At 40.0% G+C, this 22,138-nt stretch overlaps 1 protein-coding gene across 2 annotated transcripts in view; it reads right to left on the reverse strand.

Annotated features, from left to right (window-relative positions):
- Positions 1 to 4,996: 4,996 nt before the first annotated feature.
- The window catches only part of brip1 (BRCA1 interacting helicase 1), a 152,716-nt gene continuing 135,574 nt past the window's right edge, over positions 4,997 to 22,138 (reverse strand). For both annotated transcript variants that reach the window (XM_057838714.1, XM_057838713.1), the window contains 4 exons: positions 21,685 to 21,797; positions 21,516 to 21,598; positions 17,132 to 17,374; positions 4,997 to 5,911 (listed from right to left, as the gene is read on the reverse strand). In XM_057838714.1, coding sequence (XP_057694697.1) covers positions 5,559 to 5,911; positions 17,132 to 17,374; positions 21,516 to 21,598; positions 21,685 to 21,797 — 792 coding nt within the window. In that variant the 3' untranslated portion in view covers positions 4,997 to 5,558. The remainder of the gene's footprint in view (positions 5,912 to 17,131; positions 17,375 to 21,515; positions 21,599 to 21,684; positions 21,798 to 22,138) is intronic.

The following is a 22,138-nucleotide window of genomic DNA, read 5'->3' on the forward strand; positions in this document are numbered from 1 at the left end:
TATTACAGGTTTTACACTTGCTCCCTATTTAATAATATGTCAATTAAATTTGGTCGCGGCCTGTCTCGACAATGTTGGCCACTTATTTCCAATTATAATTTCATAACATCAAAAATTAGGTCAATTATAATTGTTTTCTGATGTCAGAACTAAAATCGATAAAGATATACTGTTGTTGTTTGGATCACAGCTGAATTCACGACAGCCAATTCTATCAACGTGATCCAAAAGTGACACCTTCCCCATATTCATCATGCTCAAATCCCTTAAAAATTAAATTAAATTTCAAACTATTCGTTATACTAAAAGCGAGCCATGATGCCAATTCCCCGTTGTTAACTTTAAGGTTTTCTTTGCTTTTTTTGCTCGCATGTCTCAGTTATTCTAATAATTGTAAGTTTGTGGTTGAACGCATCAATTTAATAGCCTTTTGCTGGAGCTTTAGGGTACTCTCCACATTCTTTTGTGAGTCAAAACATTGGCTTGAGAAAGCTTATCTAATCTAGGACTTTACCAAACATCCAGGGACTTAAGCCTTCTCAGTTCCTTAACCAGCATTAAAAGTAGTTTTTCATCATCCTCTTTAAAATACTTTATCAAGCGATCATTTATGTTATATTTCTTCACGAACCCATTTAAATCTTTGGTCAAGACTTACGAAACTACTGGTATTCTTTTTGGTTCTGGATTTCTGGCCGGAGCTGGAATTGTCGATACTGGGTGATCAAGCTGACGCTGACACGCCAGCCCTGCTAAATACAACCAATTTCATTGTTTTTGAGCAATTTAAGTGGCTTTTGTAATTTTAAAGCATTCTATCATCTCCAATCAAGCTCACGGGTTTATTTTTCCTCTAATGCCGCCTCTTTTTCACTTTATTAGCTTTCCATCTCGAGTTCTATTTTAATATCCAATTTTTTTCATTAGACTGTCAATTTGATATCACCAATAGTAAAATGTGATTGAATGTTGCCAGCCCTCCTTGCTTTGCTTGGTCAGAACAAGAGCAAGGGGTCATCACGCCGATTGGCCCGCGCACCTGATTTTGAACACTGTGTTCCTTTTCTAATCAGATCTGTTTTTTGTTTTTTTTTTAAACATGTTTTCCCTCTTTAGGTCTTTTACCTTTAATAGTTAAAAAAAAAAAGGAATGGAAAATTCCCAGCTTCAATTCTAACCTCCCCTTATATATAATTTTGCCAAAAACCCAGCGGATGCCGTCGAGGACCCCATGTTGCAAATAGGGGCCACCGAAGGCCCGCACTCCTTATTTTGGACAGTATTCTTTGCTAATCAGATTGCGCAATTCTAGGCGCCATGCCAACGGCTGTCTACCTGAACGTTAACAGAGGCGCTTCCTATTTTTCGGCCAATTTTAGTGCATTTGTACAACCATCCATCTCGGGTCCCTAACCTATATTTTCGCTGGGCGAATGTATACTCATGGCCATGTTTTGCTACCACAGCAAAATTATTCCTGCTTACCACAAGCAGTTTACATCTTTCGCAAGCGGAGGGCCTTTTGCAGTTGGGCGTCACTCCAACAGCGGCCTTAATGGAGTGTAGTGTAGGTTGTACCCGTTATTGTCCTGAGCCACAAAAGGTGGCTCAGGGACGCCACAGCGTTGCCCCTGACGGGGCTTTTGAGGAGGGACCACTCCCTAGGGCTTCCACAACCCAGCTCACAACCTCCGCCTCGTCAGACGAGAGGTGGGGGACAGCCACGTCCCAGTCCCTGTGAATTTGACCCGGCCTGACGCTGCCTGCCAGTCAAACCACTTCCTTTTGGACAAATATATACCTATCCATATAAAGTATTTGTATCTTCTAAGTATACACATAAATGCATACACATATTGCGTGTAACATCCCCCACATCAGATCGGAAACCAACAATCACAATGAGCTTGCAACTGTCAATTCCTCACAATCTGACTAAAACTTACATATGCATACCCATTAATATCCCATACATATATATTTATATATGTAAGCATATATGCGCATGTATATATTACGTGTATCCCACCAAATCAAATCTGGAGACAACAATCTGTTGTTTGTGCCGCCCAGGAGCCAACCAGCATGTGGGAGGAAAAAGAAGAAAAAAGCGCGGGTGGGGGGGGGCGTGTGGGGACCGCAGGCATAGGCAGCAACTCACAACTTCCTGGAATTGTTAGTCTCTCGCAATTTAATAAGGCTCCAGGGACACTCGCTTCCTAACCCAAACTTGTCCTTTTATCGTTATGTTATTTTTTTTTTCTTTTTCGCCCAGCCTAAACTACGAAATGGATGTTGCACAAATCTATAATCCTCCCCCTCTAGTGTTAAGACTACTGTTAGCAAACTATTTCCCCGTATCCCTTCAACAGAATGCAACAATCACCGTTAGACAAAACACAAAATGGTCGAAGGTCACTTCATGTCAACTTTCACCCGCCTCAAATAATGACCAAATGTCTTTTTACCTTTAAAAAGGGCTTCAGTTGACTCTTCCGCAGCCGTTTGTCCATTCCCTCCGTCGTCTGGGCCTATCACGTCCGTCACCAACTGTTGGAATTCGCTCCCCCGGCCAAACCGGACAGAAAACGGCAACAGCCGAACGAAGTGGTGCTCCGCTGCTTACCGCTTCCGTGTGCCAACCGGGAGGGCGGATATTCCGCGCGTTCACTCCCTGCATTAACCCTTTGTACTGACTCCATGTCCAAAAGTTTTAAGAAGACTCACCCAAAGTAGGTTGACAATTTATTCGTCGACAATAGTCAAAAAACAAGACGACGGAGGAACAATGCTAAATCCAAAACAAGGCTACATAGAAAATTTTTCCGAGCAGCAAATCTGTGTTATCTCAGTGTCCAGTGTTCTTTAAGTCCGTGGTGGAGTAGGCCGGGCTGAAGGTGTGGGTGAGTGTTGTTTCGGGACCATCCCTCTGGCCGGTTTTGGGTGGTTAGGTTTGTCCGTGGATGGGACGTGGTTGCCACAGCGACAGACGCTGGTCTTGACGTCCCAAGCGCCCGCTATCAACTTTGTTATCCGGGCTGGTTCTACTTGTTTTAGGACAAAACGCGCTGCACTTTGTCTTTGCTGTGGCCAGGAGAACTGATTGCGATAGTTGGTGCGTTAATCTTGCTCGTGACGCAGACGTTGGGCTTCTCTGATAAGATGGCGTTGTTTATCTATTCTGCTTTTCATTATACTACCATTATACAGTAAATATAAGAAATGATACTATTCCCTGATTAATTATATTATGTGTGTTGGAGTAATGCAAACAGACGGTGCCTATGAGAAACTACTATTTTTTCATTTCCCCCTCATGAGACCTGATAAGGTGATTCACTTTACTGTGTTCAAGGGCATGGAGTGAAGTCTGCCTGAACTAGTTAGATGAATGTGTTAGACAAATGCAAACAATTGTATGGTGTGTGCGAGAACGGTACCTATTCCTTTCAAAAAGTATATTCCCTTTTTGTTAAATGCTTTACTCTCCAAACGTCACTCAAGCCGAAATTGTCCATATATTTCCTGAGGGTTCTTGCAGTTTGTGACTGTTTAGTGAGTTTCAAATTAGAGCTATGTATTGTTGGATCAAGTGTTGTGTTAAAGTTCCCTCCTATAATAATTGTTGAGTTCACTGACATGTCACTCAATTTACCAAAGATATTGTGGAAGAACTGTGTATCCTTGTTATTTGGGGCATATATGTTCACTAATGTGAACAGCTTATTACTTATGGTGGCTTGTACTATTATGAATCTACCTTTGGGGTCTGCTATTGCATTAATGTGAAAAAGATTATTTTATGTATTAGTATTGATACTCCTCTTTGTCTGCTGTTATAGCTGGCTGAATACATCAAGTTAAAATTTGAGTTACTAAAATATTTCTCTTCGGATTAGGCTAGATGTGATTCTTGCATAAAGAAGAGGTCTGCCTTTAATTTTGCAATGTATTCCATAATTTTAGTTCTCTTTGCGATCGGAAGCCATTCACATTAAACGAAACAAAATTTATATATGTCATATACGGATATTTATGAGTATCTTAAGTAATGATCTCAGGATGTGTGTTATAATAGTTGGTCCTGGATGTCATCAGCCATTCACATTCATTACAAGCCATACAAGTATGTAACAAATCAAATTCTATGACTGAATATGCAATTTTTTGTAAACTGCCAAGTATACTGTAATTCACACGACATTACGACGTTGTTAGGATTAAATATGTCGGTAGCATCAACACAGAACATCAATGTTTTAAAGTGTGTACTTAGTGTGTGTTTAAAACTTGCGGTGTATAAAGAGAGGTGAAGCAGATAACCCAGAAAGAGAAGAAAAGATAGGAGGGCCAGTACAGGAAAGTGTAATGTGAGAATGTGTGACTCTTATAGACTGAGTGGTCCGAGGTCCTAGCACCCTTCCCATTACAAACTTTTTTTTTTTTAATAATTGAAGATTTGTCTGCGAGCCAGATGCAGTCGTCAAAAGAGCCATATATGACTCAAGAGCCATAGGTTCCCGACCCCTGGTCTATAAGAAACACTTTAAAATTTCATTTTCAAAAAAAAAAAAAAAAATTATATATATATATATATATATATATACATTATTTTCCAATTACTGCCCTCCTTTGCCTTGGTTGTACAACCCTGAAGGCTCGAGAAATTTAGTTTGAAAGGTGCCGATTCTGAAACCCAATGGGAGGGTGCGGTAGCGGTTCTAGGATTTTTCTGAAACAGGGCCAAGAAGGAGCCCCGTGTAACCCTCAGGGGCAAAGTGTCGCTGTCATCTTTGTTCAGTGTTTGTTTTTGTCAACAAGGCAATACGCAGCTTCCCTGCATGAGGCAGTAAAGACATCTGGTAAATGGTGTTGTATAGCGATTTTGAACTACTACTTAGTAAAAACCAGTCAAGTTTGTAATAATTCCAATTTAATCGTGGACAAGTAAGGATACAATGTACAGTATGGAACAATAAATTTAATCACTTTTTTGAAAAGCTATTTCAAACACAAAAGTAGCATTAATATTAAAAAAAAAAAAACTTGAAACAAAAGTATCTCATTCACTCACACTCCAGAAAAAGGTTCGCTGATCGCCATGTTTTGTAATTAAATGGGAACCGGGGCACTTTAGGGGCCATAAAATTAGAAAGGGTGCCAGTGCCTCTGTGGCCCCCACTTAAAACCGCCACTGGGTGGTCGCGTTCCCAGCGGCACTTTTAAATTGTCTGCCATTGATGGTGCTAGATGCCCAGTCCATTTTGATTGGGAGAAGCCTGTCCTCCCAGTTTAAAGAATTGGACTTATATCGTCATCAATGGCTGGCCATGCGTTAAATGTTATGCTGTTGGTATGTAATTGTGAGCCATGATCAGACTCTATTGTATGTAATGTTTTATTCATTATGGAATCTGGGCATCACTGAAAAAGTGAGTTTGCTCCCAATCGATTATCCTGATATAACAATAAAAAAATATAAATTAAAAAAAAAAAGCTAAATGGAATTTACAAAGTAACAACAACAACATTTGCATCAGCATGACCTTGTTGACCTGTCACTTATCTGTTGAGGAGAAGTGAGCTCTCTGTCTGGATCGCGAGAGCCTGATCTTGTTTCTCACATTCTCACCACATTCTACAACATTTGTCTCTTCATTGCCTGATAACACGATGCTCTCCGTGTTGACTGAAAGCATACTCTTTTCATCAAAAGGAGAGTTTTGGGCAAACTCATGTCCAGAGGGATTCTGCATACTCTCTGCTCCTAAAATGAACCGGGTTGGTGACTTCATCTCACTTATTTCACTCACACTTGCCTCAGCTTGAAATAGTTCAGGAGTAAAAGAGACAGCCTGGTCCTCTTCTTTTTCATCTGGATTGTCTGATGGAGTCAAATCACTAGGTTTTTCTGTAACGACAGGAAAATGAAAATAATAATAAACCGTTAGATTCAGACAGGAATTTGTTTTTGGATGACAAAACGTCCATTTGCCACAGTTTGTATTTTCACTCATGGAAACTGCATTGATATAGTTTCATACAAAATGCAACAAGCTATGCAGAAGACAGAGTAATTACCGTAACCTGATTTGCAGACAAATACAGAATCAAATCAAATGTATTTATCTAGCCCATTACCAGGCATGAAAATGGGTCAGGGGTTAAAAAGGTGATAAGGGTGTGGAGGAAATATGTTCCAGTACACTGTATTGTACACCCCAACAAAATATTGAGCTCTGTCGACCCACACTGTGTTTCAGCAGGGCCATGCAGAGACCGGTGGAGGGGTGGGTGCTCGTAGATCAAAAGGGGCACATGAACAAGTATTTAATACACCTTAAAACAACATAACTTAAATTTTAACCAGCTTTAGATAATAATTGGCTGCGACTGTGACATACTTTAATTGGGAGGGGGCAACAGTGAATAGAAATCAAAACTGTCATCAACACTTTCTGGCTGTGACTCAGTCAGTCTGCCTCTTTTCTTCCTTCAACCTCTGCATCAAAACTTCCTTCCTCAACTTGTTCATCTGAGAACAAACCACATCAGATGGTCACTGAGCCACCAACAGCACAGTTTTCTTAAAACTATTATTTCATTCAGATTCAGATTCAGAATATTTATTGTCATTGTTACAAAGAAAGCACAACGAAACTTTGTTTGGAGCATCCATCCAGCTCATACAGCTAAGTTGGTAAAGTGCAAAGTGCAAACCCATAAAATAAATACCCATCAGTACCAAGTGTACCATTATTACCATTATTATCCATACTTAACAACTCTAGCACCTAATGATTAATAAAGCAATGACATAAAAATCTTATAGAAAAATAACATTGTAATTGTGTTTATAATTGGATTTAATACCCGACTATCCTTGCAAACCTGTTCTTACCAGGTCTGCTATTCACCCAGCTGATGAGGTATCCACTGCCTTCAGCAGCCTCATCTAACTCCTTTTTTTATCCCTCAATCTCCCTTCCCTACGACACATGTCTATGTAATGAAATATAAATATTTAAAAAAACAAACAGACTCCCCGGTCGCTTTTAGTTTTAAAGCTTTCTTAATTTCTTTCTCACTCAATAACGATGGAGTTAGATTTGTGTTTTTATTATTCAATCAAAAAAAAAAGTTACTTCTATCAAAAACAAAGTTGCTTCAATCAAAATACAGTAATATTAATCCCAAAAAGTAGCTTCAATTAAAAAAAAATGTTTTTGATTGCAATAATAAATTTGAGACAAAAAAAGCATTTGAAAACTATTTTTCTTGATTGAAACAAATTTTTCCATTTAAGTAATGTTTTGCGTTTGGGCCACATTTTGGCTAGGACATTTGTGTCTTTATTATTCAATCAAATAAGTTGCTTCAAACAAAAAAATATATATAAAAAGAAAAACTTTGCACATGTGCCAATCACCGTTTACCAAAGCCTGAGAGGGTTTGAGTAGACTCACTATGAAGCTTTTAATAAAGCCAATAATTTTCTAACTACTTTATTCTTGTTTAAAAATAATTCGGTGGGGCAGTAACATGTTTAAAACTTATCATAATTCTTACATTTTGAAGTGCTTGAAAACCATTTATAAATGATACTTTGGTGAAAAAAGTGAAAAAACATGTCTTATATATATGTATCTTTTTTCCAATGTAAAATCTGAATAAATTCATTGAGCACACACCAAAAAAATGGGAGGGGGGCTACTTCGCGGTTTTCACTTATTGCGGCGGGTTCTGGTCCCCATTAACCGCGAAAAACGAGGGATCCCTGTATTTCTGAAAAACTTTAAGAAGCAGGACTCATTCCCACCACTCGTCGGGCCGCTGTTGTGCCGACACCGGCCGTCAGCTCAAATCCAAGCCGAAAATAACACGTCTCCGGCGGACGACGGGAGCGATGTGAGGCGCCCCCTCCATCCGAGAGAATGCCGCTTAATTTGACTCAACAGTGTGTTTCTTCGTTTATATTACCGCTAAATACACAAGCTTGACGCCAATTTAACGGGAGCTATTTTTTTTAATGGGAGATTTGGCTAGCTCTGGCAGTGTTCAACGCAAGCTGCAACGAATGGCAGTAACTTTTTTATATCGCAAAACGTGAAAACGATTGAAACCATTACTCACCAAATTCAATCTGCTGGCAAATACAGGCAAGTGTGTATGCTGCGCTCTGGTCTGCCCCGATGTGGATAAGGCCTGCTTTTTGTTTTCGCAGCTTTGCAATGCAACCGAAGGCTCTCCGAGCACTCCATGTACACGCGTAAGGAGTGCGCGCGTTTGGAATAATGGAACGCAGCTTGGGCCGATGATTGGTTCTCGTCAGCGAAACATCTAGAAGGATTTGCTGACTGTGTTCTTAAGTGCTCAGTTTACGTACTAAGTTAATCACATGATGATAACAATAATAATTAAATAAAACCTCCCGACCCCCCCCCCTCCCAAAAAGAATTTCTCCTCGGATCTACGCAATTCACGTAGGTCGCCCTTTTTGACTTCAAAACGGCGAATTTCGCCGAAAGGTGAGAGATTTTCATGCCTGCATTACAAAAACCTGAGAGTTCCTCAAAGTGCTTTACAACAAAGCAAAATACAGTGGCTCTGCTCTGCCATTGGCTATTGCCTAGCATCTTTCTCGCATCTAATTAGCTAAGAGCGGCCTCTACTGCATGTGTATATCGAAGTGTCATCTTATTCACCCCTCTGGCCATGAGGTGTTCCGACAGCTTTATGTATGTGTCTTAATCTTTATTCTTTGGTTTTGCACAACTCTCATTTTAAGTTGATTGTGCAGTAATCTAATTGTAACATGTATTTGTTACCTTCTTTGACACATTTTTATGCTTTATAAAAGATATATGTCTGAATTTGGGGGGGCTTGGAACAGATAAGGGCATTTGCATGGAAAACGCGTATCTACTTACAGAATTTTCATTTACGAAACTACTTCCGGAACCAATTAATTTCGTAAGTAGAGGTACCACTGTATAGTAGTTAATAAATAAAAGGCAGGAAAAAGTATGATACAATAACTTTTTATAGCCATATTCTATTTGCCATTTTTTCTTTTTAACTATTAAAGGCAAATATATGATGTTACGCTCGATATCATTCGAACAAAGATCAGGAAGGAGATTTAATTAAAAGCAACAGTCCAACATCTGTTCCAGTCCCATACAGGCACACAAAAGACCTGACAGTAATGGTTAATGAAGCAGTCAACTGATCTCATAGCACCAAACCCCCAAGCACTCCTTGGCTGGTGTCTGCATCTAATTCGACCACCAATCTCGATTTTATCGGGCAAACAATAAGTGCACAATATCAACAAATTACTTAATGTAGAGCTTGCGCATATATGGGTAAGTTTTGGTATTGCTGAAAAACTTCTCTAGGTGGCTTCACAAACAACCTGCACACTTCTTTGACTTACAATTCCTTTCCTCATGAAAAAGTAAAAATGCACTGTATTTTCGGACTATACGTTGCTCCAGAATATAAGTCATACCAGGTTAAACTCACTTTTATTTACAGTCAAAAATTAAATTTTTAAAAAACATTTATTATTACACATTATGGTCATGATCGCCATTGGTGGAGAAGTAGGCACATAGACAAGTTTCCTGAGCGAAACATGGGCGGCGCCATCTGTGATAATTTCTGCTCCGAACTTCCGGTTTAGACAGAACAACATGAAGTGCTGCTGATGTAAGCAGAGTGTTGAAAAAGTTAAAACTGCGAAATCAAACCAGAGGAACCCACGGAATCTCCAAAAATTGATTCAGCACAACGTAGATTAGACCCAAAGACTTTCTGTGCTGTGCTTGAACTCCTGTGCCTATATATATATATATATTGTTGGAAAGGGAATGTTTTGATCAGCAACCAGCTCATAGCTACAATGCGCCAGTGTGGATCTACCTCACCAAAAGCCTTATATCGAAACCAGGAGCAGACAATAAGTTAAGGATGTGGTTTACACATATGGATCCACCTAAAAGATTGTATGTTTGTTATTATCACTTCGTTGATCATTCGTGGACAAAATTATAATAACCTGTGCAGTCTGGATTAACGTGAGGTGTAGATTGATACGCTGGCTACTTAAAGGGCAACTGAAGAGCTTTTCAGATTTCGCTCTTAAGTGTTTTACTCAGTTGAATTGTATTAAATGCGTCATTCGCGCTCTCAAAAAGTCACATAAAAAAATAATAATAATAATTGACCGCGTAGTTTTTGAGTTATAGCCATAGCAACACCATAGCAACGAGGGACGCGCCGTCCTGCCGACCCCTACCTCATGACATAACTTCCAGGAAGCCTCGCCACCACTCTGAACACGGAAATATAGCACCACGCTATCCTCGCCATATATTGCAAACATTTTCTGGGTTTTACTCGCGGGATTCGTCATGCCATCTCGATGTGTAGCGATGAATTACTCACAGGAAGACTCGAGACTCTAGGAGTGGTCAAAAAAAAAAAACTTCTCCTGCAAAGGTTTGGACTGTTTTTGTTAGCATGCATACAGGTCCCCAATCGGCTCATTGTTTTCATCATTTCAGCCACGACAGCTTTGAAAACCTACAACAATGCAACCTTGGTTTTACAAAGACGTAAGTAGAACATTAATGGCTTTTTTTGATAAACGAGGGGGACTCCTACTGCCTGTTTGTTGAAGTGCGACATTTTTTTTTTTTTTTTTTTGCTGTTGGCCATTGTGTGCTTGGTATAACATGTTGTGACACAATCTGACAACGAAAGCTAATGCTGATTCAACATAAATCTGGTATCATTTATTATTGTGGCCTATTGAATATTTTATCAGAATGTAATATAATTACAATATATTATATACCAATAGAATACATTGAACAGTCAACAAAATGTGTCAATGTTGTTAACAATTTATGGTTTTATTTTTTTTATGTAATTCATGCCCCTGTCAGTGCTTCAGCCTCCTCAAGTTTGGCTCTCACGTCTGGGATCTCCTGACGACACAGGCATACTCTTGGAAGGGTAATTACTTGACGGTTTACAGCAACACCTGGAAAATAAAATGGTTTTGTCATTTATTTTGAAATATCAATAACATATCATTCATTTAGCCACATTTGGGCTAGCTTTATCATATTTAGATCGGTAGGAGCTGTTCCATTACCTAATACCCAGTTTTAGCTATGTGTAGAGCATGGAAAAATATACAACCATGTAATCACATTCTCTCTAATAAAAAAATCACGATGCTGGACTTACCACTCACTCTCCCGTTCGTGAAGTGTCAAGCTGTCAATTGGCGTCATGACGCCATCTGCTGTGTCAAGTAAATCGCCGTCATCTGACGCCTCAGGTTCAAACATGTAGGGATTAATTGTAGTTCATCTTTCCTGGGAGCCTTTGCCATCGGTAGCGTCACGAAAGAGCGATCCTGAATGGTTACCTTTGGTGGAAATATCACTGACATCGTTGTTGCTGCTATGCTAGCCGTGGGTAGTCTTTTGTTGCCTACGTCACACTTCCGGGTTTGCGAAGGAACCATTAACGAAGTGCAAAAAAACTAAAAAAAAAAAACGCAAATTATCCTTACAATTACGTGTTGATATTGTCACGGTTGTTTTGACGAACTTGTCCAAAGTTTATATTCATAAAATTACACCAAAATCCGGAAAGGTCTTCAGTTGCCCTTTAAGTGACCAAAATGAGGCAAAATTACAAATAACATTACAGTTGCCGAATGCTGAAGGGCTGACGTGGATTTTGTTGTTACAAGGAAATACTAGAAGGTATGTACAAGTACATATAAACACAAGTAGTGTGTCATTCTTTTTTATTGCAGATATTGATCGCAATAAAACATTTGGACAACATGATTCCATTTTCTTTGTTTAATTTAAAACGATTGGTGCATGTGCAAAACAGGTCAATAAATCACAATTTATAAAATTATTAGGAAAAATATTAATGGAGGTGGAGCATGAGTTGAGCCTTCCATCATCAAAGTAGAACGCACGTCTCGATATACGTATGTCCATCAAGATTAATAACCTTGATAACCTCTTTCCCTCAATTAGAGCATTGAAAATGGGTTGTGGCTGGATCTTCCAACATGACAATGGCCCGAAGCAGAGAGCCAGGATAACCAAGGAGTGTCTTTGTAAAAAGCATATCAAAGTTCTGGAAAGGCCTAGCCAGTCTCCAGGCCTAAACCCAATAGAAAATCTTTGGAGGAAGCTCAAACTCCGTGTTTCTCAGTAACAGTCCAGAAACCTGATTGATCTAGAGAAGATCTGTGTGGAGCAAAATCCCTGCTGCAATTTTTCTTTATTTTACACTTCTAAGAGATGTACTGCGAGTTATTTTTACATGTGAAATTAATTCAGGTTTCCCAACCTCTATAAATAATAATAATATCATTTTATTTGTAGAGCGCTTTTACCGATGCTCAAAGACGCTTTACAATTGAAACAAAATACAGCAAATAACGTGAACAGAACATAACAATAAAGAGAATAATTATAATTAGTTAAAAGCTAGTTTAAAAAGGTGAGTTTTTAACAATTTTTTTATAATGTGGGAAGGTCTGAACAGGTATGGATGGGTTTAGGGAGTGAGTTCCTAAGGGAGGGGGCAGCAACAGAGAAGGCTCTGTCCCCCCCAAGTTTGGTGTGTTCTTTGTTGGGGCAGTGCAAGGATGTTTCCTTTAGAAGAACGGAGGTGACGGGAGGGGCTGTGGGGACAGAGAAGGTCTGTGAGGTGGGAAGGGGCCAAGTTATTGAGTGCTTTGTAAATGAGAATGATGATTTTGAACTGAATCCTGTATGAAATAGGAAGCCAGTGCAGTTTGTGGAGGACTGGTGTAATGCGGTTCCTACAGGGTCCACGACCGGACCACGGCACACCTCTCTGCGGACCCACGGATGGATGAAAAAACGGGGGGAAAAAATACAAAAAATTTTCAACATATCTCATTTGTATGAATCGCCGATGAATCGCTATTCACTACTATTCTATCTCTAAATTGTGTTTCATTTTTAGTCAAATATCTTCCATGTTCCCACTTCTTTAGTCATCTCTATGACAGCAATGCGCTGATTGGCTGAGAAAGCGTACTTGGATGTGCTGATTGGCTGAGAGAGCCTGAATTGATTGCGCTGAATGGCTAGAGAGCGTACTTGGATGCGTTGATTGGCTGAGAGAGCCTGCATGCTGCTAGCTAGCGTGGACGCACCCAGCACTTTGCAATGTTTGTTAACATGCCACCAGTAGAAGACTGAATCTAACAAAATGGCATGCTTAAAGTTGACCAAGAGAAGAAAAGTGGACAAAGAAAATCGCTCTTTCAGTGAGGAATGGACTGACAAATATGTGTCCATTTTACCAACTGCAAGTACAAAAACCTATGTGCTTAATATGCTTCAAGACAGTTGCTCTGATAAAAAGTGAAAATGTGAAACGGCATTATGTTAAACAGCACAGCTCTTTTGGAGAGAAGTTTCCTCCTAAATCAGAATTGAGAAGGCAAGAAATGAATAGGTTGAAGCAGTCAAATCAAGAGTCAAGCAAGGTTATTGTTAAATCTATGACACAACAAATTGCACCGGAGTGCTCACTCAGAGTGTCATGGGTGTTGCCCAAGCATAAAAAGCCGTTTTCTGATGGAGAAATAATAAAAGAGTGTATGACTGAAGTGATGACATCAATGTTCAAAGGGAAAGAAAAGGAGGAAATGGCAACAAAAATCAAACAAATCTCACTCTCAGATTCATCAACCACAAGACGCACTGGCTGATAATGTGAGTTAGTTACTGTAAATAACTTATATTTGCATCTTAATGACAGAGCTTGTCATTTATGTTCTGAACAAGTGAACATGTACTGTACTACTTGCACGCTTTCTTTTTTGTCCTGCAGTGTTTTACAGTTACAAAATGTACTGTCAATATTGTTTGCAACTGCAACTTATAGACAGATCTTGTCAATTATTTAGTGTACATGTGTAAACATTGTACTTGCATGTTTATTTTTGTATTTTTATTTTAAGTAAAAAAAATGTTAATTTATTTTTATTTAATCAGAATGTACTTTGTATTTTTGTGTGGTCAAAAGAAAACCACCTTTACCACCTTCGATCTGCCTTGCACTTGACCGACATTAATAAATGGACCCATGCTTGTATGAAGAAAAATAATTGTGGACCTTCAAGATTTGTATTTGAGGACCGCTGGTATAGGGGGTCCGGGTGTGAAGGCGTGCAGCGGAGTTTTGGATATATTGTAGTTTATTGATGAGTTTGGACGGGGAACTGAAAAGAATGCTGTTACTGTAGTCAAGTCTGGAGGTAATGAAGGCATGGATGAGGGTTTCAGCAGTAGAGAAGGTGAGGGAGGGGCGAAGACGGGCTATGTTCTTGAGGTGGAATAAGGCAGTTCTGGTGATGTGGTTGACGTGCTGGTCGAATCTTAGTTTATTGTCAAAAATGATACCTAGATTGCGGGAATGTGTTGAGAGAGGCAGGGTGCACTTGTTGATAGTGAGGGAAAATTGATGTGATCTACAGGGTCGATGATGATTATGTCCGATTTGTTCCTGTTGAGTTGAAGATAGTTTTCTTGCATCCAGGATTTAATTTCACTGAGGCAGTTGTGAAGTGTGGAATTCGGTGCGGTGCGAGATTTGTTTTGTGGAGATGTAAATTTGGATGTCGTCAGCAAAACAGTCAAATTGGAGTCCATATTTATGGATGATCTGACAAAGGGGGAGGATGTAGAGAATGAAGAGGTGGGGACCAAGAACTGAACCTTGGGGGTAGGCCTGTCGCGATAACAAATTTTAGTGTGCGATAATTATTCTCATAAATCATTGCGATATGCGATATTATTGCGCCCCCCCCAATTTTTTTTTAACCAATTTACAATAACACAGTGCGAATACAGTATATATTAATAGATCAAGTACACCCATTTAAACACGATATTTACTCTTAAATTCAAATATACTTTTTAAGAAATCACAACTAAAAACAATAGACCCTGCTTCTTAAGTAAAAAACAACAGTATTGATACCGCACAGAAACACAGAATAAATAAAATGTGTTTAAAAAAAAGAATTGCACTTAATAACTTAAGCATTTAGGGAAATGAAAACTTTTCCCGTCATAGCTTCTGCAATGGTGTTCCATAGGGATGCAACGATACAGTTAAGTCATGGTTCGGTACGAATTTTGATACGGGGGACACGATTTTCGATCCGATTCAATACATTTAATGCTCTGTAAAAAAATAAAAAATAAATAACAATTGTATTTTTTGCTTTTTTTTTTTTTTTTCCGCTAACGAGCAAAAATTAAATTGCCATCATATAAACATGCATTTTAGCGCATAATATTTACGTGCTTACTTCTTACTGATATGAAAAAAAATTGTATAAAGTGCTGAGAACAATCTTTACTGTTTGTAAAGTGAGGCAGGGCACACCGTTGATTGCTACAGCTCTCTTAGCAGCTAGGTTTACTACATGAGCAAGACATCCTATTTATGGTCCGAATCCATCTGTGTCACGTACTGAATTAACAATATTTGCAACATTATCTATAGTCACTGGTATGGATTGATTTGGCCTTCTTAACCTCATGTGACAAATGGCAGTTTAGAATTCATGGATGTAGTATATGGACTACATGTCCCATAATCACTCTGGGCTCACGTAGCCAATGGCATGGGACGTAGCACATCTAGTTTGCCTTTTCATGATATCTAGTGTGTGTGCGCAACCGCGCATTAAAAAAGTTAGCAAGCGCCGCTGAAGTCACGTCTGCTCATTACCACACAACACCAGCATATGACGGCTTTCATAAACAGGACGAGTTTGAAGCACAGCGCTCTTAATTTCATTCAGCTGTTCGTTGTCAAAGTGAGGTTATTCGTTGCAGCCAAGTCGGTAACAATGTTTTGGCGGACTTCTTTGTAAATATCCAGCGTTGTGACGAAAAATAGCTGCCCCGCGTGAAACGTCACTCCTGACGGGAGCGCCCACACGTCAACAACACCGGCACTGACGCGGCTGGTGTAGGTTGTGCCTACACCTGTACCTACATCGATACGATATAATGGGAACGATTGGCTCCGGCGCTAGTTTTTGCCGGACCTGGAACGAAGATGCATTTTGCGCAGTTGGTAACGAACTTTTAACAGCACGTATGCCGCACGCGCGCACGCGCACGCGAGGCGATAAATCGCAGCGGAAAAATTACCGCCTTCATTTTTATATATCGCGCGATAAATGGAATTTTTGCATATTGCGACAGGCTTACTTGGGGGGACACCTTGTGGTAGGGAACAGGAGAGGATGTGCAGTGATTGATGGTGATCAATTGTTGTCGGTCGGTGAGACAGGAGCGGAACCAGGAAAGAGCAGTTCCAGTGATGTGTACAGATTCTAATCGGGAAAGCAGGACGGTATGGTTGATTGTATCGAAAGGAGCAGTGAGGTCCAGGAGGATGAGGATGGTGAGTTGTCCTGAGTCCGAGGAGAGGAGAATATCGTTTGTTATTTTGAGAAGGGCTGTTTTGGTGCTGTGCTGTGAGCGGAAGCCAGATTGAAAAAGTTCAAACAGGTTATTGTTGGTGAGGTGGGTTCTGAGTTGTGAGGCGACGGCCCTTTCCAGGATTTTTGACAAAAAAAAGGGAGACTGGAGATGGGGCGGTAATTGCTCGGTATATCGGGGTCTAGGCCGGATTTCTTTCAGACAGGAGTGATGGCAGCCAGTTTGAGAGTTTGGGGGACAGAGCCAGAGCGGAAGTAGGTGTTAATGATGCCAGTGATAAGTGTGGAGATTACGGGGAGACAGTCTTTCATTAGAAAAGAGAGAATGGGATCTAGGTTGCAGGTGGCAGTTTTCATTCCAGACATAATGGTAGAAAGTTGAGTGGCTGATATTGGAGAAAGTTGAGTGAGTTTCTCTCTATTATGAGGGGATGTTGGGATCAATCGACTGTGGACAGGTAAGGCCCTGTGAGATTCTTTTCAGATTAAGGTCTTACATATTTAAATTTGACTGGACTTGGGACTAAAACTTGTTTTTACGAAACAAAAATATTGCGCTTACGACATGCACACAACACTGACCTTGTAATTCATGTTGTTTATCTTTTGTTGGCGTGTGAGATGAAACAATAAAATCCAGTGGTTTAGGTGAACCCAATAACGCCTCATTTATGAATTTGGTGCTTGGCAAGGAGATGGATGAATTCTGATGATCTGCCCCAAGATGACACTTCAGTTGTAGCTGAGAGAATGCTATAAGGGACTGCATGGCATTGGTGAAGGTGGCATGATGCTGGACGAGTTGCCGAATCCATTTGGAGAGACCTGAGATCAACAAAAGCATATCAGAAAAATAAGTTCTCGTGCAAAAATCACTTTAATCAAATTTGACAGACTGTGCGCTTTGATGCTAAAAATCATTTCATTGTGAAGCTGTTCCAGCTAAAACATTCTAGGTAACGAATAGCAAGATTTGTTGGAGCTCTGAACCTCGAGATGTAATATAAATTGCAGTATCGCCACTGCAAATCTTCAAATTTCAGAATATTTTGCGGATAATTACGCCCAATGCAGCGCAATTTAAAATTGAAGGAATTTAATGGAAGTTAATGGTTGCCAGTGTGGAACCTGGCAACTATAATGCGGACTGGCAGGTGGTAGTGCGTGTGGGCGTGGTCGTGCACTCCCTCACTCGAAGGATGTTTGGGACCACCCTGGGTCCTGGGGTGCAGATGTTGTTCCATTGGCTATGGCCAGGATATCTAAGGCAGTGCCAGGCCTCTCCGACAGTTCCTGTGCAGCAGTTTCATTCTTCCGATGACTAACACACAAATTAGGGTGGGTACACACATGACGAGGTGCCACTCGACCAGGAGCCGGGAACTTACGGCTCGTGAGTTATATCTGGCTCTTTTGACGGGTGTATCTTGCTCTCCACCAGCCCATAATTTTACATGTGGAACCCGCTGGCTGAGCTGTGATAACTGCTTGATCCAGGACACTTGAAACGTACCTCGCAACAATATGTTTCAATTTGGCACCCCGCGAATTGCGCAGAGACGGGCTAGCCTTCAGAGACTCGGAGCTGTTGAGCGAGACGGCGTGTTAAGTCTCCGCCCAACTCAATACTTGAGTGGAGTACATAAAAAATGTGGGGGGGGGGGGGGGGGGGAATTAAACTACGAAGTGAACTGCACGCTAGCCCAATTTACAGAGTTGCCAGAATGCACGCAATCAGTTCGACTTTAATGACTTGTGTGGCTGTCAAATTGTCGCCACTTGCAGAAGAGCGAGACTCAAGAAACGTCAAGGCTCCGTCTATTTCGGCCAGTTACGCACACGTCCCCTTGTTGTGGTTTCCATTTCCAGGAAATATAGGCCAAGTGGAGATTGCAAAATTGAGCAACGAATGTAACATCCCAAGTAATTATGAAAAGCTTTCATTGTTGTTTTCTCAAGATTTCAATCACAATTCTGCGACTACAGGTAAAAGGCAAGCACGACCTATCTCTCGACCCCGTCTGATGCATTTATGAAAAAAAACTTTTTTTAAAAATTATTTTTTTTTTAATCACAGCATTTGAAAGTAAAAGTTTGTTCTATTGGTTGTTGTATTGGTTATTGAAACTAAAAGTTATCAAAGTGCATATAGAAGAAAACATCAAATTTGTGAAAATGTTTTTATGCTTCGAACATTCTTTAATTCACAGTTTATGTGCAAAAACAACACACCCCTTTTTGTTGGGATCCATTGAGGTCACAATAGCATTGAGGTAGCACTCGCCAGCTGGCAACTTTAAAAAAAAAAAAAACAAAACAATATTTCCATTTTTATTGTTGGATTTCATACAGTTAACTGTAAACTAGAGTTGTCCAATACAAAAATACAGTGTCTGCTTCAACTAAAATCATCCAAACATTTATAGTTTTTTTTTTTATATCTTAATGAGGATAGCATGCAAACATTGACAGAAGAGGGAAAAGTAAGTGAACCCTCTGCCTAAGGAGACTTAAATGCAATGGAAACCAATTTTTACCATACATTTTAAGTCAGGTGTGTGCCCAATCACCCATGAGTGTTTTAAAGCTGCCCTGCCCACTATAAAACACACCTGGTAAGAAATGTCCTGATGAGAAGCATTATCTGATCATGGCTCAGTCAAAAGATTTGACCTGCGATCAAGGATTGTCGATTTGTGTAAAGCTGGGAAAGGATATAAAACCATCTCTAAAGGTCTGGATGTTTATCAATCGACAGTCAGAGAAGTTGTCTAGAAATGGAGAGCATTTAGCACTGTTGCTTCTTTTGAAAGGAATGGCCGTCCACCAAAGATGATACCAAGAGTTCAGTGCAGAATACTCCGAGATGTAAAAAAGAACCCTAAAGTGTAAAGACTTACAGAAATCCCTGGAACAGCCCAATATCATCACCTATATGTAAAACTATGGCCAAGAATGGTGTTCATGTGAGGACTCCACAGAGGAAGCCACTGCTGTCTAAAAAAACGTGTGGAGGAAAAATGGAACAGCTCAACAACATCAACACTTCATCCCCACCGTGAAGCATGGTGGAGGGAGCATCAGGATTTGGGGCTGTTTTGCTCCCTCAGGGCCTGGACAACTTGCAATCATTCATGGAAGAATGAATTCAAAAGTTCAGGATGTTTTGCAGGAAAACCTCAGGCCGTCTGTCAGACAGTTGAAGCTAAAAAAGAGGATGGATGCTGCAACAAGACAATGATCCAAAACACAGAAGTAAATCAAGTACTGAATGGTTTCAGAAGAACAAAATACATGTTCTGGAGTGGCCAAGTCAAAGTCCAGACTTTAACCCCATTGAGATGCTGTGGCATGACCTAAAGACCGTGATTCATGCCAGAGATCCCAGGAATCTGTATGAAGTACAGCAGTTTTGTAGAGAAGAATGGGCCAAAATTAGTCCTGATCGATGTCCAGACTGATCTGCAGCTACAGGAAGCCTCTGGTTAAAGTTATTGCTGCCAAAGGGGGGGCCACAAAATATTAAATGTGATGGTTCACTTACTTATTTTTCCCCTTCTTTCATTGCATACTATCCTCATTAAAACATGACTGCCTGAACATAGGACTACTTCATACATATTTTATATTTTAGATTTTATACTTTTATTCTTGCGAGCCACTTCCAATTTTTTTTACTTGTCCTGCACTGTAAAGGAAGATGCTACACAATTTCATTGTAAAACCGTATAATGACAATAAAGGGCTATTCTATTCTATTCTATTGCAGCGGACAGTAGGCATGTTGTGTTGCACAAGTTCTGGAATAAATGACTAAAAACATGACGAAGCTGGCAATTTTTTGGCGATGTTATCACAGTAATAATTGTTACCTTAACTTATAAAGACTGGTGAACGGAGATCGGAGGAGGACCATCGAGACATTTTGTCCAGCCAGTTCACGGACGTGCACACCACGCTCATATTTTTCTATCATTTCCTTGTTAAATTAAATGTTAAGCCTCACCTTTTTACTTTTTTGACCACCTGCACTAACATTCTTGGAACCTGTGTTGATTTCTCTCACAAGAAAATCCGTCGTGCGCCCGTCTTGCGGGAAAACAAAGAAACTGCAGCGCTGTCATAAATCGTTCTACTTCGAGCATGTGATCAAATGTAGAAACAAATGGCGAGTCAAATTTTACGTCTGATGTCGAAAAGATCGTATGTCGAGGTACCACTGTACATAGCGTTTTTAATGTTACATACGTTGGTTTCCATGGGCTCAAATATGCAACACATCTGTTCACCTTCTCTTGACTGGTTGCTCCATCATTAACACCCTTTTACCAATATATTCACAACCTCTCCTCTAGCGGACAGATTTATTATAAATCATGCAAATGATACAGTAATTGACGGCTGGCTAATGCCAGCGAAGTCAAGTCATGAACAGGCTCTTGTTGACTTCATTTCTTGGTGTGATGAATCCTTTCTTAAAATTAATGTCTGTTTAATGGAATAAATGTAAAGTTTGTATTGATTTTGGACATCCTCTACGAGTCCCTGCTTATATTGTCATTCATAACTAGCCACTTGATGAATGAGCAGCAATACAATATCTTGGCACTATAACTGATTAACAGCCTCGAGCAGAGCCATCAACCTCAAATTTTGGGAATCTTAAAGGGACCCAGCCTGACTTAAATAGCACTTTATCTAGTTTAAATTTATCACAGTGCCCAAAGCACTTGAGAGGCGCTTAGATTCACTCCGTCACACATTCATACACCACTGAGCTGTGGGTACCGCTGGGCTCAGTGTCTTGCCTAAGGACACCTTTGACAAAGGAAAGCCAGGAATCGAACCACTGACCCTTTGTTTACTGAAAATCCACTCTACGGACTTCCGACAGCCGCCCAATAATTGTTTGAAAAGAATTATAATTGTTAACCGCCTGCCAAAATCAGATGAAATACAATCTTACCTTTGATGTACTTATCCGGATTTTTCCGATAACGGTCATCCACAAGAATAAGGGCACCCCAGTCACCTCTATGACGTATACACCTGAGAGTCATGTACAGTAAACCGTGCACATCAGCTAGTTTAGATTTCAGATTTAGAAAACGGTTCAGAGAAAATATTTTGTTTACCTCCCCAGTGCCTGGTTGAGAGCTCGGTAAGCCTGAATCTCATACCAGTGATGGCCAGAGAGAAGACCTCTATTCTTGTAGTGCTGATCGTTGTACTTCATCTTGAGTTCAACCTACAAAACATTATTATATTGTCAACATTGGAACTATGATATCAGGACTATATTCCATCAAAAACGGCACCTGTCTTTTGGTTTGTCATGCGGGGACCTCTAATATATATTTTTTAATTCCCATTTTTTTGTTTGAATTTATTAGAGATGTGTGCTTTCTGCAGAAATCTTTGGAACAAAGCCCGCTCCAATCTTGCCATTCTTCATTAACTAACTTTAGCCTTAACAACTTCAATACTACTCTAAAGAGTTGGTTACCTTATCTCACAGTTAATGTATGGGACACATGCCATTATAAAAAGAACGGCGGAACATGAGACATTCATCCCCAAATACGGCAG

This window comes from Corythoichthys intestinalis, chromosome 6 (assembly GCF_030265065.1).
Source record: "Corythoichthys intestinalis isolate RoL2023-P3 chromosome 6, ASM3026506v1, whole genome shotgun sequence".
In the NCBI taxonomy this organism is placed as follows: domain Eukaryota; kingdom Metazoa; phylum Chordata; class Actinopteri; order Syngnathiformes; family Syngnathidae; genus Corythoichthys; species Corythoichthys intestinalis.